Genomic DNA, 16861 nt, shown 5'->3' with positions numbered 1-16861 from the left:
AACTTTGCAATGCCACTAAAGTGTTAGGACAATACAAGGCTAGAAAGATCCACCAAGTTCCTTTCTTGTCAAATTGGATTGCAAACATACAAGTATGGGGGAGGGGGCAATCCCATCCCTTGTTTCCCTACATCTTTTCACTTAAGTCCTTTCTATTGGGGGAAGTCATTTTCTCTGTAGTTTTTTTCATTTAAGTCTTGTAAAAAGTTAAATGGATTGTACTTTAGGAATATAAGTGAAAAGAAAAAAATCCTTTTGTTTAGGTAAAGGTAAAGGTTTCCCTTGACGTAAAGTCCAGTCGTGTCCGACTCTAGGGGGCGGTGCTCATCTCCGTTTCTAAGCCTTAGAGCCGGCGTTGTCATAGACACTTCCGGGTCATGTGGCCAGCATGACGACACGGAAAGCTGTTACCTTCCCGCCGAAGCGGTACCTATTGATCTACTCACATTTGCATGTTTTCAAACTGCTAGGTGAGCAGGAGCTGGGACGAGGTGAGGATGCACAGTCCAAAAAAGTAACTGGGCCAGGAAATGTATTTTATTTAATCTGCATTTACATTCAGCTTATAATGAATGTGAGCACCCTCAATCATACATATTTATCAATTTTTATCTTACGCACAGTCCAAAAAAGCAACTGGGCCAGGAAATGTATTTTATTTAATCTGCATTTACATTCAGTTTATAATGAATGTGAGCACCCTCAATCATACATATTTATCAATTTTTATCTTCCGTCACATTTGAGGGCTCTGGAGATCAAATGCAACTAAATTCTCAGCTTCCATGCACCTCTAGTTATTATGCATTGTAAAAGGTTGAAAAAAGTAACAGTAATATGTACCCTTAAACATTGTAGGAAAGCTGTGTTAGTCTATGGTAGCTAAAAATCAGGAGGAGCCTGGTAGCATCTTTTCAGAGTAACATGTTTTATTATTAAAGGAATAGGCTTTTGTGAGCGACAGAACATTTCATCAGATGCATAGGAGTGGCTAGACTGATGTAGGATTTTTTTTCTCACTTGTTCACATACATATGCACTTATATAAAGTCTACAATTTGCCTCTGACTCTAGCTGCGAAGATTTTTTTCCCTTGCTTGTACTGTTTAATGAAATACTATCTGGCTTGCACTGTATGTTTGTGGCATCATCTTAAAAAGTCTGTTTTTATATCCTCAACTAGCTGAAAAGTGTAATACCATTGCACAAGTGCTGTTTCCAATTTCCATACACTTCTGTGTTGATGGGATGCAAACTATGCTTGTAGTTTTATTGCAACAATGTCCTTAATTAGCAAATATATGTTTGAGACTTCTCAGAAGAAGGTCTTCTCAAGCTGAGGGGGTTATTACCAGCTAAGTTGTTATAAGATTGGTTGCAGAATTAATATTGTTCAGTACTTGAGCTTTTATTATACTTTCTCTCTTTTTTCCTTTTTTTAAACAATCCTGCCTATGTACATAAATCATCCCTGTGAGAGTGTGGATAACCAAATCCCACATACATTTTCCACATCTCTGCTAGCTCAAAATCATTTAAAACAGTCCTTCCATAAGCATTATATATAAATGATGTAATTTTAAAATCCTAAATGTTATTCTGCCCTATCCTAGTGGCTTGGAAAGAGTAACAAAAACAAACAGACTCAAGGAAAAACAGAATCTAACCAATTTCCACCCTGTTCCAGCTTAATCCTGAAGCCGAAGAGAGACCCACAGAAGTAGGGTAACAAAACTTCCAGATGTTACTCAGGCATGGATTTTAGCAAATCCCATTCTTAGAAGAAACATTTTATACTTTTGCTGCCTGAACTTGGTACTTTGGGCTAATCTAGAAATTATATTAAAGCCAGTATGTAATTGTTGAAAGTATAGCAATAAAAGTATTGAAGGAAATATGCTTAGCCTGGAAAGAATTCCAGTGGGTTCTTAAAAAATAGAAGGTGGGTAGCCATTGGGTTTGCAGCTGAAGACTTGCATTCAAATCTTGACTCAGCTGCATTTACATAAGCCATGGTTTGTTGGGCTCACACAACAGGCTAATTCTAAACTAAAACCCTATATGCTTATTGAGTGGGTTATGTGAATCCAGCCAGTATTTCATTGAATATTGAGACTGAATGCTAATCACTTCTCCTTGGAATGAAACCTAGAATGCAAGTATGATGCAGTCAGTTATAAGGAAAGAATACAACATTTAATTAATCAGTTATCACCTGGAGAAAATCTGTTCCTTGCTCTTAAATACAGGTATACACAATTGACACCAGAAAGTGGTCATTAAGCAAATCTGACCCGATTTTACGATCTTTTTTGTGGCAGCTATTAAGCAAATCACTGTGGGTGTTAAGCGAACCATGTGGTCATTAAGTGGATCACTTGGTTCCCCATTGATTTTGCTTGCCAGAAGCCAGCTGGGAAGGTTGAAAATGGTGACCATGTGACCATGGGACACTGCTATGGTCATAAATGCGAACCAGTTGCCAAGCACCCAAATCATGCTCAAGTGATTGCAGGGATGCTGCGACAGTTGTGTGAGGACCAATTAAAAAAAATAAGTTTTTTCACCACCGTTATAAGTCTGAACCATCACTAGATGAATGGTCATTAAACGAGGATTGCCTGTTGGTATGTTTAAGATGGGTTTACACATTGTTTGATTGTTGTTCAGTATGTTTTCTGCACCCTAAAATATGACTGGCTAGTTAACTGCTATCTTTTAACTCAGCTAATTTGACTAATTGATGGTTCAGTGTCATGTGTACCCTTTTTTTTTTAAATTATGAGAAGCTGCAGTCCATACTTATTGGGAACAAAATGAAGCAAGATGCTATTCTGCTTTTGAGGAGACCCTAAATACACTCCACCAGGTTATATATAATTGGGTCTGGCCTAAAACAGCCCATGTATTTTCTCTTATTTTGAAGAAAGCACCTAAACTCCAGGTGGTAGACCAGATACAAAACTAGCCTAAAATTAAAATAAATTAAACAGCAAATAATACTAATACTGTATGGCTGGGTTTATTTACCTTACAGTTGGCTGGGTTCATATATTGGATTAAGACATGCTCTACAAAATGACTGGAGTAAAACATATTAAGCCTAAATCAAACCAAATTATATCTCAGCTTGATGTTGGCTAGAGCTGAGGGAAGTTGTGCTCTTAAATATCAGGAAGGCCCCAAGTTACCTATTGCTTCTCCCATATTATCACTGTTAGATATATACAGTATATATAGGAATCATCAGTAGGATTCTGGTCATATAAGCTGTTGTAAATGGGAAAGTAAAGCTCTTGCAGAATTTGACTGAGAGTTGGAACTCTGGCCGTATACATACACATTTTAAGTCTGAATTTTGCTATTTGCAGAGAAGGGCTTTTGGGTCTATAAACTGGTTCCCACTTGCAGAGAATTGAAGGGTCTCATTTGGAGACTAGCCTCTGTGTGGACTGAAGTCATGAAAACAGTCCTTCAAAAACACAGGGTAAGCATTATCAAACATAGTAAGTCATGAAGGAATTAAAAAGTACAGTCCTCTCTAACCAGCATAGCAGTAGTTAGTTGAAAGTTCATAATAAGCTTTAGTCTGAAATAGCCAACAGATTAAACAAAACTAATATTGATACTGAAAGGCAAATTAAAACAGATCTAACCAGTGAATAACCTGGAATATTGTATGCGTGTGCTTGTGCACATACTCCTGCTAAATCCTCTGTGTGTGTGTTTATGTGTATTGTATTTGCCAGGAAAGTTGCATGCTACATGTTTTGAGCTTCTTTTTCATTCAGACTTTATGGAATTTATATATTTTCATTGGCTATTTTCAGACAGATTTTTTAAAGTAAATAAATAAGAACCGTGGGATTTTCAAGTTGGTAGAAATCTCAGTACCTCTACTGCACATTCTCTTTGTGCTTTTTTTTAATCATTGGGAAAATTTACTTTCATTCTCAGTGTATATCAAAATATAGTAATAAAACTTGACCTTGTCCCTAATCTACCCCACAAGGCTGTTGTGGAAAAAAATGCAGGAAGTGTTACATACATCACTTGGAGTATGCATTCAGAAGGAAATAAAGATTCTTGCCTTGTTTGTTGTTGTTTATTCGTTTAGTTGCTTCCGACTCTTCGTGACTTCATGGACCAGCCCACGCTAGAGCTTCCTGTCGGTCGTCAACACCCCCAGCTCCCCCAGGGACGAGTTCGTCACCTCTAGAATATCATCCATCCACCTTGCCCTTGGTCAGCCCCTCTTCCTTTTGCCCTCCACTCTCCCTAGCATCAGCATCTTCTCCAGGGTGTCCTGTCTTCTCATTATGTGGCCAAAGTATTTCAGTTTTGCCTTTAATATCATTCCCTCAAGTGAGCAGTCTGGCTTTATTTCCTGGAGGATGGACTGGTTTGATCTTCTTGCAGTCCAAGGCACTCTCAGAATTTTCCTCCAACACCACAGTTCCAAAGCAACTATCTTCCTTCTCTCAGCCTTCCTTATGGTCCAGCTCTCACAGCCATATGTTACTACTGGGAATACCATTGCTTTAACTATGCGGACCTTGTTTGATGCCTCTTTAATTTTTGGGACTAAAGAGTAAGAATTGAAGGTCAAGAGAAAGGAGTCCTTTATTTACTTATTTATGCTGTATTTAGTCTGCCCCAATCCCAATGACCATATATGGAACCTAGTTTGTCCTAAGAAAGACATCCTTCCAGATGGCTGAAATGCTGCTATACTGGAATAACAGGTTCTCCAGTTACATTGGAAATCACAGGTTCTTATTCTTCCTCATATCCCTCTGGGTCAAGACCAGACTGGATCTTGGCAAAAGTTTGGCTAGGAGATTGGAGGACCAGAGAAAGGATCATATTCTTCTTTGCAATACTCTGTCCTCCACCCAACCACATCCCAATGGTTCATATTTGCATTTGACACATCATGGCAGCAACATTGGTAAAACTGTGGCTAAAGAAAAATGTTGCTCAGTTATCAATTATTCTGGCTATTCTACCTTTTTCCCCCCAACTAGCACATATTTATTATACTTGCAAATTAATTTATTTGGATATCCATTTTGGACTAATACCTTTTTTTTCCCTTTAAATATTTGCATCTTTACTCTTCTAGTGTTGACACAAAATAGATTATATTGCTGTCAGTGCCCCAAATTTGATGGGCATTGAACAGACCAGATTAATTCTGTGTCTCTTATTTTCAGAGGAACACTGGTGAATGTACTCAGCCTCATTTAAATGGCTGTCAAAATTCAGTTGTGTATCTCTGACTTTTTAGAAACTGGCAAAATTAATCTTGGCTCATTCAGCATTCACATACGGATGCCAGCATATATATACATAATCTAATATGAGCTCTGTCAAATTCTGGCACACACATATATTCTAGTTAATGCTATCCTAAAAAAAGATGAGGGAGAGCTGTTCCTAAAATAACATTTTAGCATCTATTTGCTAACTCCAGAGCTAGACATAGTGACAGGTCCTCATCTGGGATATATCACTGTAACTCACTATGCCTGTTTTATTTTGACAAAAGGCATTTCAGATATAAAAATAGTTGCATTGTTTTTCTCTATCTAATGCTCCTCTATTTACATGGGATAAATTCTAGCATGTGTGCTTTAACAAGCTAGAAGTCCAATTTCTTAGCTGACATTGAGCTGATGAGATTGGGGGAGAAAAAAACAAGAATTGCTATTATAATTGATTCATGTTTGTTAATAGTCAGAAGAATTCTTTAAATTGAGATAATTGAGAAAGAAGATGGAACCTGAATTTCAGCCTCTTTCTACCCATAGGCTTACAAGAGAGATTTACTTCTAAGAAACTGCACCCTTACTACAAGGAATTTTGGTGCTGAGCTCTGAGCTCAGGAGAACCCAAAAGACTGATGCTTAAAATCAGAAAATCAAAATGTCTCTTTCTATTGGTGTTAAAATATTACTTTATTATTCATGTATGTAAAAACTTCAAGGTGCTTTCTTCATTAAATAGCAGACTAGCTACTATCCTGGTATATTCAGGCACAACATCTCATATGGTGTTGCTGAATGAAGTCCTTTTTCAGACTGACATTGGATATGGTTCTAAAAGAGCTATGGCAGATCTTACATCTGGTTAGCAGCATCAGTTGACATCCTCATGGAACACTTAATGCATCAAGATCTGTTTTTCTTCAGAAATATGTATGTGTGTCTCCACTCCACACACCCCTCCCTGGCTTGCGCAGATTTTCTCTGATCTTGTGATTTTTTCCCCCAACAACTGCACCTCTGAATAATTAAGAATAATTCCTTGTGGAACATTCTCTCCACTGAAATTAGGCTTGCTTCTTCCCTGTTATTTTAGGAAGTCCCTCAAGACCTAGTTATGTTGTGAGACCTAGGGGTCTTCGGGAACAGAAGACATTCTTAGATGGTTCCACTGCGATTGACATTCTTGCTCTCTCCATGGGGTTGGAATATTTTAGATTTTGTGATATTATTTTTTAATAATCATCTTATCTTTTTATAATGATTTTTATTTATTCACTGTTTTTATCTCAGTGTTGTACACCACCCAGAGTCACTGTGTGAGATGGGTGGCCATATAAATGTAAGCAATAAATAATACAATACAATACAATTTATTAGATTTATAAGGCCGCCCAATCAGGAGCCTGATTTTAAATATTAAAAATACAAATGCAAAATCAGTGAGTTTCGAAGTGGCAACACAATCAGAATCTCTCAGGTATAGTCAGAAAAACTACTGAGTTTGATATTTGTATGGTGAAATTGAGTATAAGAGATGGAAAGGGATTGGAAGGGATTAAGATGGTTGGTGAAACTGACTAGAAAATGGATGATGGTGCAAGGGGATAGGAGGGACAGAGCTCCTCAGCACTTGCTTTTCCCCAAACGATTTTTTACTTTTTTTTTTTTTAAAGGAACCAATATCAACTGGGCAGGAAGAAGCCTCTCCATGTTTGGACCTATGCACATTTGTAGACCAAAAAAGAAAAAAAGAGGATTGAAAATAACATTGTTTTTTAGCACCTCTTGCTTCTTCCATGTACAAGGTATTTATCAGGCTCATGTTGTAAACACAGCAGATATTACCCTGTAGTATTTGCCATTTATCTTCTGAGTAGCAAATGCATTTTGGAAAAATACCACCATCGTTGTACTTCATGTACAAAGGGGGTACCCACATCAGTGTTAAAATATCTTCTGAAATTGTGTACTGCTGTTTAATTATGCACCTTTATTCAATGTCAGGAAATTCAAGCATAGAGATTTACTGGAATAGTTTTGTCCTGCACCTGTGGCAGGTGCAAAATCTGTCATGATAATTTCAACACAAAGTTAATTCAGATCTGACACTTAGCCATCACATGTTACAGCAACCATTTTTCCTAACAATGAATCAGTTGTCAGTATATATTTCAAAGTCTACCTTGCAGTTTCCTTTTCTGCAAAACACATCTTCTCATCTGAATTTTCTCTGCAATAGAAGAAATGGTATTCAAACTAGTGCCTTCATTTAAATCTTAAGGAGCATTTTATACAACACATTTACCCTACATTAACATAATTCCTCTCCTGATTATGGTTCATAGCTTAACACAATGTGTGACTTAAGTTGCTGTTTTATAAACAATGGTTTCTACCTTGGCATTATATCTGACATGGTACATTGTAAACCATGGTTTACAATTATGGGTTTCAGTAATATGGTGTGATCAATAAATTAGGCTATTGTACTTCTCACTGTGACTCGCATGTCTGGAAAAGGTGGAGGCACCTCCGTTTATATCCCTATCTATTTCTATTCTTTGCTTCCTAGTCTTTAATCAGTTACCAATCTATAATGTGATTTCCTTTCTCATCTCATTACTGTTAAGTTTGCTCAGGAGTTTTTGGTGAGACTGTCAAAATTCTAAATAAACCATATCTGCCATTTCATCTTTATCTGATTGGTACGTAGGCATTCTAAGTATATACATCAATGAGAGAAGGTGTCACTTTGAGGAAGTCACATTAATTCTTCTTCAGCAAGAATGTTTATTTTATCTTCAATAATTACTCAGAATAGGTTTTAAGCTAGCCTGGGCAGTTTCCTAGAACCAACACAGATTCCTTTCTAGTCCTCTAGTACTGAGGCAGATCTTAAAGATGTATTTCTGTTAAGGACCCTTGGATGACTGCCTTCAGGACCCTGATTTACTTTCCATTTTCCAAGAAGTTCTAAAACTTTCTCTCTCTTCACCACGATTTGCCTCAGTTCCTCAAACTCTATTTCTCAAAATATCAATTTAGGCACAAATCATTATTCTACATTCTCTGCAAGGAAAACTGACGTAAATAATTCAGATTCTTTATAATTTTCTTACCCTTCTTCTAGGATCCTTGCTTTAAACTCATCCTTCGTGGTTTCCAATTCTGACTGACAGATTAGTACTGATCTTACTGTAATTAGCAATTTGCCCTCAGTCCTTCTCTATACCCTGCTGCACAGTGTGTACTCGTTTATGCAGCTTTATGTTGTTGTTTTTTCTAATTTCCTCATTCTTTTATAAGTTGAAAATAAGGCCCATTCCTTTACTATCTAGGAGGCTAGTATCTCCATATTTAGATACGTTTTAGGTCAAATGTGATTGTGTTGGACTCCTTGGTAATTCTTCATTTATATTTAGATTTAATAACACTATGGCTGTTTCCAATGAATTCAACAATATTCTTCTTTCTTACCAGGATCCTATATCTAATAGGGAAAGGTATCGTATCTAATTCAGAAAGGATTAAACTCTTGAAGCACTTTGAACAAAACTTGGAAACTAAAGTGCATTATAAAAATAAGAAAAGGTTCCACCATATTATTTTAAAGCTCTTACCAGCAATAGTTATATATTTTATTATTCTAAATTTGACATTTTGTACTAGCTAGGCTCATCACAATAGCCATTTCGTTAATGGACATTTTCCCCATGAGAGCCATTTTGTGGCAGCACTTCCAACATTTTTCTGAAAATTCCAAATGTGACCATTGCTGCTAAAATACAGGATTTTTTTCTGATGCTCTTGCATCACAGAATGAAAGCTATATAATACTCCCCCCTGGTTTTGTTTTTCCCTACATTTTGCCTTAATTTTTGCTGCCCTTTTTTGGGACTGCACTTTAGGGTCACATTTGTGGCCTGGGATATATGTAGCTGCTTTTGAAATAATATCATAAGCTAATAGTAGAGCAAGATGGGTTCATGACCATCTGACTTTATAGTTCTCTTGTCCAATTTAAGTTCCTTATCCACTAGATAGGCTTGAACTGATTTTTAGAACTAGTTCTTAATGTTAACTTAACATTTTAGATGTAATTCTATATTCACCTGGGATTAAGCTCAGTTGTACTCAGACTTAACTCAGCATTGAATGGGGCTGGATGGACCTGGGAAGACAAAAGGGCTGAATAGAGGTGAAGGTAACCTAAACTAAAACTGTATTAGAAGAAGAGGCCCCAATCAGCATGAAAACAGGCATGGGCAGCAGAATCTACTGGGAAATTTCCAGATCCAGTTGATCACGATGGATTTTCTGTTCCCAATGTTTTAACAATACTGTACTGATAATAAATATGAGGAAACCAGCTTTTACAAGATGATACATGAAATGTGTTTAACAAAATACTGTATGACTGCTTTTAGTATAACTAGGATTGTGTATGAACTAAATCCTAAAGTAATTTGTTCAATTGGGCTTAATATGCTGTATTAACCAGCACAATGGTGGCTCATTCAACAAGCCATGACTTCACAACCATGTGTTTTCAGAACATCTTGAAGATTTGGCTTTTTCAGCACACCCAGGGACAGGGTGGTTTGTGACCACTTTCGATTTACACTTTTGTAACAGGTTTTGCAATTTCTGCAATATGGGTACTAGCCATTTTATTTTTTGATCCACCTCGCCTTGTTTTAATCCTAATGATCTATATTCTTTAAGCACATAGAGTTGCAGCTGTGATTGAAGCAGCTTATAAATTGATTAAATAGTAAAAAAGCAAACATAAAACCTTGCCTTGAACTGTTGGAGGACAGGCAGAATATTAATTTAACATAATAATGTGCAAACATGGGGAAGATCCTGTATATGCAACATGAAGATGCATAATTAAAGGAACAAGATTGAGATGCTGCTTAGCCTCCAAAGATGCAAAGGAGCAGGTTTATTCCCCCGAGCCAAGGGCTTAATGCAGACAGGATCCTAATTTATATGGTTGGAATAATAGCTATACTGGATCAATCCAGAGGCGACTGCCTCATCATAATTCTTCCCCCAGAATTAGCGGGTACTTCCCCCCCGCCCCCGGCTTCGGGCTCTCCCTCCAGTCAGAGTCGGGCTACAGGGCGGCAGGTCTTCCTATCCTAGCCAGGATCCCTAAATCACCCTTTCCCCTTTAAGGACGGCTGCTCATTGGCTTTAATTGCCAGGATCCCCGGCGTTTGGCTCAAGCCTCTCCCTTCATTCCCGAAGACTTTCCAACAAGCACCAGGATTCCTCCTTTTGGGGGGGCTCCATCTGCGCCCCTCCACTTTCGGGGTGGGGGAGCGGGAATGCGCGTGGCGCACAAGTCTTATCTTCTCCAAGCGGTCCGAGGAAAGTTACGCTCGAAAGCGACACTGCAAGCGTTTTCCAAAAGCAAAAATAAAATGAAAAAGAGACACCCCCCCCCCGTCCCCCTCATCCCCCTCATCCCTAACTGGCTTAATAATAAAAAACAACCCCCCCACCTGGGCGGGTCAAGATAGGACGGAGCAGGCAATCAAACACGTGCAGCAGCCGCCCGTCCCCCTGCTGCCTTTCCCTGCGGGCGTTTGAAGAGGGCGCCTCTAGTCAGTTAACTCCTGACGTTTGGGTATCATGTGAATGATTGAGTTCCCATGGTTCACTGTGAGCCGAGGCTTGCCCCACCCCGTGGCTCCCTCTCGCGCTCCCCTTCCTCGCCCGATTTTCATATTACAGTCGCCCCCCTCGTCCTCCATCGTGGGGAAATGCAGGAAAGAGGAAGGAAAATTAAATAGGGAGCGAGGGGGGGCGCGCGGAAGGAAAGCTCCCCATAGGAGAGTTATTTTTGTTTGGGGGAGGAGACCCACACTGCGTTTTCCTCTCTGCTGCCTCTTTTTCCTCCTCCTCCCCCCACGTCCCCTTTACCCCTCGTCTCCCCGCATTTGCCGGAGAGGCGAGAGCGGATCGAGCAGCCTGGAAGCCGAATGTGAATAAGCAAAAGGGCGAGGAGGAGAAGGAGAGGGCCTCGGATTTGTACAACCACCATTAGGGGAGGAAGACGCGCCGCCGCCGCCGCATCGCAGGCTGGAGAGAAGGAGGAAAATCAGCCCAGCCCGGAACGCGGGACTCGCCTTTGCCTGCCAGCCGCCGCCGCGGCGGAAAGGTTAGCGGTGACCCTTTCGGGCGCTTCACCCCCTTCACAAGCGGCGCCTTGGAACGGGAAGTCGCGTGAAGGAGACGGAGAGAAAACGGGCAATTCCAGGCAAAAAAGGCCGGCGAAGGAGGACAGACATTGCTAGAGGCTCGGTGGCCCGGAGTTGGGAGGGTCTCTCCCCCCCCCGGCTTTCTGGAGCTTGCTGCTGCCTCGATTCTGAAGGATTATATGTAAAGGAAGAAGGAAGAAAGAAAGAGACTATTTTGCTTTTATTCTGTTCCCCCACCGCCGGCGGAGGTGGCGTGGAAGCTGGAGATATTTAAAGAAAAACCCACCCAGATTTGGTAGTGGCTCTCACTGCGGGGTTTGGGGAGAGGAGGAGGAAAAGGGCAGCCGATTTTTAACCCGTGAGCCTTCCCCCTTCGGGTGGCTGCCGACCCCCCTCCGTTCCCTGCTCTCCCTCCCTAATTTTCTCCCCCCCTTTTGTGTGTGTGTGCGCGCTTTTTTTAATTGGGGGGAAAAAAAACTGCATTGCGAGCGGATCTGGTGGCGGCGTGGGGGAGAAGGAGGTGGAGGCCCGGCTTGAGCAGTAGCAAAGTCATCGCTCCCCCCCCTTCCCCAGCCCCCACCTCGTAGTAGGCTCCGGGCTCTCCATGTCTTTGGGTAGCGACAGCTGTGCGTAAAAGAATAATATTGAAAGGGGGGAAGGAGACTCAACGCCGCCTCCTCTCCAGCGACCCCCGATCGCTTCCTGCTCCCCTCCTTCTCCCCCTCCCCAACCTCCCCCTCCCCCTTCATTGCACCCCCCAAGATGGGCTGTTTAGGGAACAGCAAGACTGAGGATCAGCGCAACGAGGAGAAGGCGCAGCGAGAGGCCAACAAGAAGATCGAGAAGCAGCTGCAGAAGGACAAACAGGTCTATAGGGCCACGCACAGGCTCCTCTTGCTGGGTAAGGGCGCGCGGGCGGCGGGGGCGGGAAGGGAGAGCCGAGCCCCCCCCCTCCTCCGGCCCGGGGGACGGGTGGGCTGGGTGGCGGGGACCAGGCAGGAGAGGTGGGGCCCTGCTGGCTGGATGGTTCGCCCGCCGCTTCTAGTGGAACGGGCCCCGTGCCAGGAAGAGGACGGGGCGGTGAAGGGCTTTTGCTTGCTGCCCTTTTCCCAGGCAGGCGGCCCCGGCTTGACATCTCCGGGAGTAAGGAAGAGTCTGGGATGTCAGGAAGAGGGGGGGAAATGCGAGGGGGTGGGGCTGGGGGGCTGGGAAGAAGTAGGCCTTGGCCCTCCCCGGTGAGCTCCTCATCCTGCAGCTTGGACTTCAAGAGGAGGGGCTCCTAGGGGGTGACCCCTGGGGGAACTGAAGTGCAGGGAGCTGGGAAGGTCTCCTGGCAAGTTCAGGCCGGCTCTTTCTGCCCTTCCTTTTCGAAATTATGCTTTTCATGGGCCTAAGGTGGAAGAGGTGGTCTGGTCGTTTCCCTGCCAGAAAATTCCACCGATGACACATTATTATTATCATGTAATTATTAAAATTGCACTCTGTTTCCTTCTCCCCGTGAGAACCCATCCTTCTCCTCTTTTGAAAACGCACAAGAGTTACAGAAAATCCATGTCCGCTTAGCCTTTTTGGTTTGGGACTTCCTTGCTCCCAAAGTTGGTTAATAAATAAAAGATTGCTTCATTCTACCTCTGCCCTTCGCTTCTCCCACTTGTTGTGAGCTTCTGCAGGGCGATAAGGGTGGGCAAATCGGCACCCCTCTTTTCAAGCCATGATTCTGGCAGCTGTTACAGTCTGAGTGGACAGTCTGAGTTGGTATGATTTAAGGGGAAAGTCACTTTAATATAAGGAAAATATTCTTACTGATATTGACGTGGTTCGCTTTGGGGATGCAACAGAATAAATGGCACTTCCGTTAAGGTAGTTGATGCCAACAGTCTGTTGGTGGGGACTGAAGTGAATATAGTAGATGGAAATAGAGGATATAAAGAGAATCTGGCCTCACTCTGCTGAAGATGGCACACTGAATCCTTGCAGGAAGTCTGTTGGATTTTGCAGTACGTTGGTGAGCTGGAGAGAGAAAAATAATGATACTTCTTTGGAGATATAATGGGAAGAGGGGGCTAAAAAGCTAAGATCTGGTTTAATTTTAATATTGTGTTTGGAGTGTGTTCTTCTCTTTGTCTCTTGTTGGAAATCGGACTGGGAATAAGTCTGTGCAGTGAGCTGCAGTTTTAGCATATGTCGGTTTTGATATCAGATGGTGGCCTACTTGGATGTATTTTGCACAGGCCTTTCTACAGTTTTATCTGAAGATCCCAAGTAAAAATAGTGAATAGCACACTGTTTTCTGACATGTATTTTATCTAAACATGGTAGTGTTCACTGGTAGAGCATTCCTTCTGAATCGACTGATTTTTGGGGAGGAAGAAAATAAGAAAAGCCAGGTTAGCTACAGCAGATACTAGTTTGAGTAGGTTGAATAGTGAAAATCAGCTGTAATCCCAGGATGTGCTAGGAGAATATTGTGGGTTTGTGTGTGAGAGTTTTACATTGTTAATTTGGAGAAGGACTAAAGATCAATTAGAAAAATAACAGAATGTTTCCTATGATAAATGGTTTGTCAAGATCCTGTTTAGCTTAAGTTGGAATAAAATAGTTGACCTTGCACATACATTTTACAGACAACCCTTATTGCTAGGGCTACAATCTTAAGAATACATACTGGATATTAAAGTCTTTTTAAAATAGTGGATTCACCTCCATAAAAGTATGTTGAGTTAGCAATCTGTTTAATCTGTAATTCTGATAAGGAAAGTGCTTAGAAAAAATTTGCACGCTCTTCATAGTTAGAATGTGGCTTCCTTTTATGTTTGAAATATAGCTGGGCCTAAATGTGTAACTTGTTGTTTTAAAACCATAGTTTTATGACTGCACAAAACAGTTAACAGCAAGAAAGCTTTGCTGTTGAAGTGTAAATGCTATAGAACAGCACAAGTGCGGGGCACTTCTAGTAGTCCAGCATGTTATGAACATGCTAAGAATAATTAAATGAGGGGAAAAAAGCTTTGTCCAATCTTGTTCATAAAGCTTCATATACCTTAGGGTGCTTAGTGTAATGTCTCGACTGAAGAAACATTTAATTGACTTACCAGTGACAAATGTTTCATGGGTTGTATTTATATGAGAAAAAGTAACACTGTTCAGCTTGGTCTTTTATGGATCAATATTAGCAATGTTGAAGTTAATGTTTTAATTTAAATGTGTCATTGCTTAGGTATAGGTTGGTAGATTTTTTTTTTTTTTTAAATTTGGTCTCTGGTATAATAAGACAGAGTTATACATGCTTAGGTGGAAGGTGTGGGAAACAACCCTTAGTGCATGGTAGGAAAGACATATTACAGTTCTATGACTGGCAAGCACTTGATGCAATTATTTGTCTGCCTGGGAGAAATGGGGAATCTGATTTTCACCAGTATTTATGAAGACTGGAAGGAAAAGGCAGTGAAAATCTTATATTTTGATATTACGAAGTTTAACGGTTGGATTTGAAGAAGGCTGAGAACATTAATAGTGTGCTATGGTAATTAGGGGCAGGGTGGCCGAGCAGATAAAGACAGAGAAAGAGAAGGACAAAACGGGAGCCTTCCGCAGCCAAATAGCCTATGATATATAGCTGCTAAAATTTAGTTTTGTGTATGAGACTCAAAATGGAGGCTTGTGCTGTAGTGAGTGCTAAGAGAAAGCTTGGCACCACAGATACTACAGTGCTTTCGTGAGCAGTGCCCTCTTTAATGTATTCTGTTTTCTCAGGCTGTGGAAAGCTACCTCAGAAAATGAATTGCCATGCCAAAAGATACTGGGGTATCTGTAGGACTGCGTTAGTAAAGCAGGTCCTGTGCTCCTGTAGAAGAAAAGGGGGCTTCTTTTTAAAAATAATGCAAACTAATGACTGGAGTGTTTGGTATCTCTGTCAGATTTTGTGGCTGAAACCATCCCCTGTGCTGGCTGAGTGGGGCAGATGGGGAGAAGCGGGGGAGAAAGAGAAAGGGTAGGAAGCAAGAGGGTGCCCAGGAGTGTAATCAGCTCAATAGGAGGTTTCAGGTTGTGCAGAACATGTGAAGATGATGGGGAAACCATTTTTCGAATGCAGATGGAAGATGTAGTACAGAAGGAAGCTGTTACGCAACAGTGGAGTGAAGTGGGGGCAGGGAGTTGTGTGTCTTTGGTGCTCAGTGCAATTGACTGGCCCATAGCATAGGTTGAAGATGTCAAGAATCTCCAGACCAAACTTGCAGTTGTCTTGCTCAGTATGAACTGCAGCAACTTCGTCTTGCTACCTTTATGGTTTGAAATGGTAATTGCCTTCGATGGCCTCCCTTTTTCCTCTTAAGATATTGGAGTTCTACATTGTGCCTGTTTCAATAAAGACCCTGGAAAAAATGGATAGTGAAACATTCCAAGCTTCAACTCTGACACATGACTTTAGCTTGATATTTATTTTTAGTTACAGTTGCAGTTTGCAGTGGCAATTACAACTTTTTTTTTTCCTTTCAGTTTTTAGGCTTGTGCTGCATCACCAAGGTTTGGGGAATATTGTTTCTTGAACAGGAGCAGCCACACACGTCCCCCTGGATTTCCTCTATTATTTTCTGAAACTGATTTGTTTTCGCTTTCTAGGTGCTGGTGAATCTGGTAAAAGCACAATTGTGAAACAAATGCGGATCTTGCATGTGAATGGATTTAATGCAGAGTAAGTATCTCTGTTCTCATTACATTATTTGAAGATGCAGGTGTCATTTATTTTAAGAATTATTTTGTGGGCTCCTCACCCCTCTCCCCTGTGTTTCATTTAATCCAGGATATGGAGATTGGATTTCACAAATACATTTAAGAGAACTGTCATTAGCTAACTTCGTCAAAGTTAGCTTGTCAGGTTTTATGAAGGCAAGGTTTTGGCTGCAGTTTCTTCCTCATTATGGCTGACATGCCAGCTTTTGCTGTGTCTCGTTATTTTGTGCTGTTCTCAGTGCTTTCTTGCAAAGAAGAGTAAACACGAAGTAAACTCCACATACTTGATTATAGAACATTGAGGTTTGCTTCAGGAAACTTTTCATGTAGTGGTCTGCTGTTTCAGATGGTTGAATTTCTATAGTTGTAGTTTCTTTTCCATAGGTGGATAAAATACCTCAATATTGTTTAGGTCTCTTGGTCTGGTGGGCCAAATATATGAAGTGTGAAGATACATTCAAAATTTGATTGACAGGTTTGCACAAGCATTTAAACCTTACATTGCAACCGAGCCACTAACTTCAGATACTTTGAAACCTCTCAGAGGTTTTGCATTTGTGCAAAACTGGGATTAGAAACAAACTGTGTGTGGGGATCTACTCAAGTTAATACTGCAGTTTTTTAATTAGTATTCTAGGTTGGAATTAC

The 16861-nt window shown here is 41.0% G+C and overlaps 1 protein-coding gene across 2 annotated transcripts in view; it reads left to right on the top strand.

Moving 5' to 3' along the window:
- Positions 1-16861, top strand: part of GNAS (GNAS complex locus) — a 198195-nt gene that overhangs the window by 58873 nt on the left and 122461 nt on the right. Inside the window, exons 1-2 of one of the 2 annotated variants that reach the window (XM_063296991.1) lie at positions 10966-12383; positions 16103-16175. In XM_063296991.1, the coding sequence (XP_063153061.1) occupies positions 12245-12383; positions 16103-16175 (212 nt within the window). In that variant the 5' untranslated portion in view covers positions 10966-12244. Of the gene's footprint in view, positions 1-10965; positions 12384-16102; positions 16176-16861 lie in introns of those variants that run through there. The other variant, XM_063296989.1, reaches the window with a different exon arrangement.

Source organism: Candoia aspera, chromosome 3 (genome assembly GCF_035149785.1).
Source record: "Candoia aspera isolate rCanAsp1 chromosome 3, rCanAsp1.hap2, whole genome shotgun sequence".
NCBI lineage: Eukaryota > Metazoa > Chordata > Lepidosauria > Squamata > Boidae > Candoia > Candoia aspera.
The sequence above is the reverse complement of the archived record's forward strand: the minus strand, read 5'-3'. Positions and strand labels throughout refer to the sequence as shown.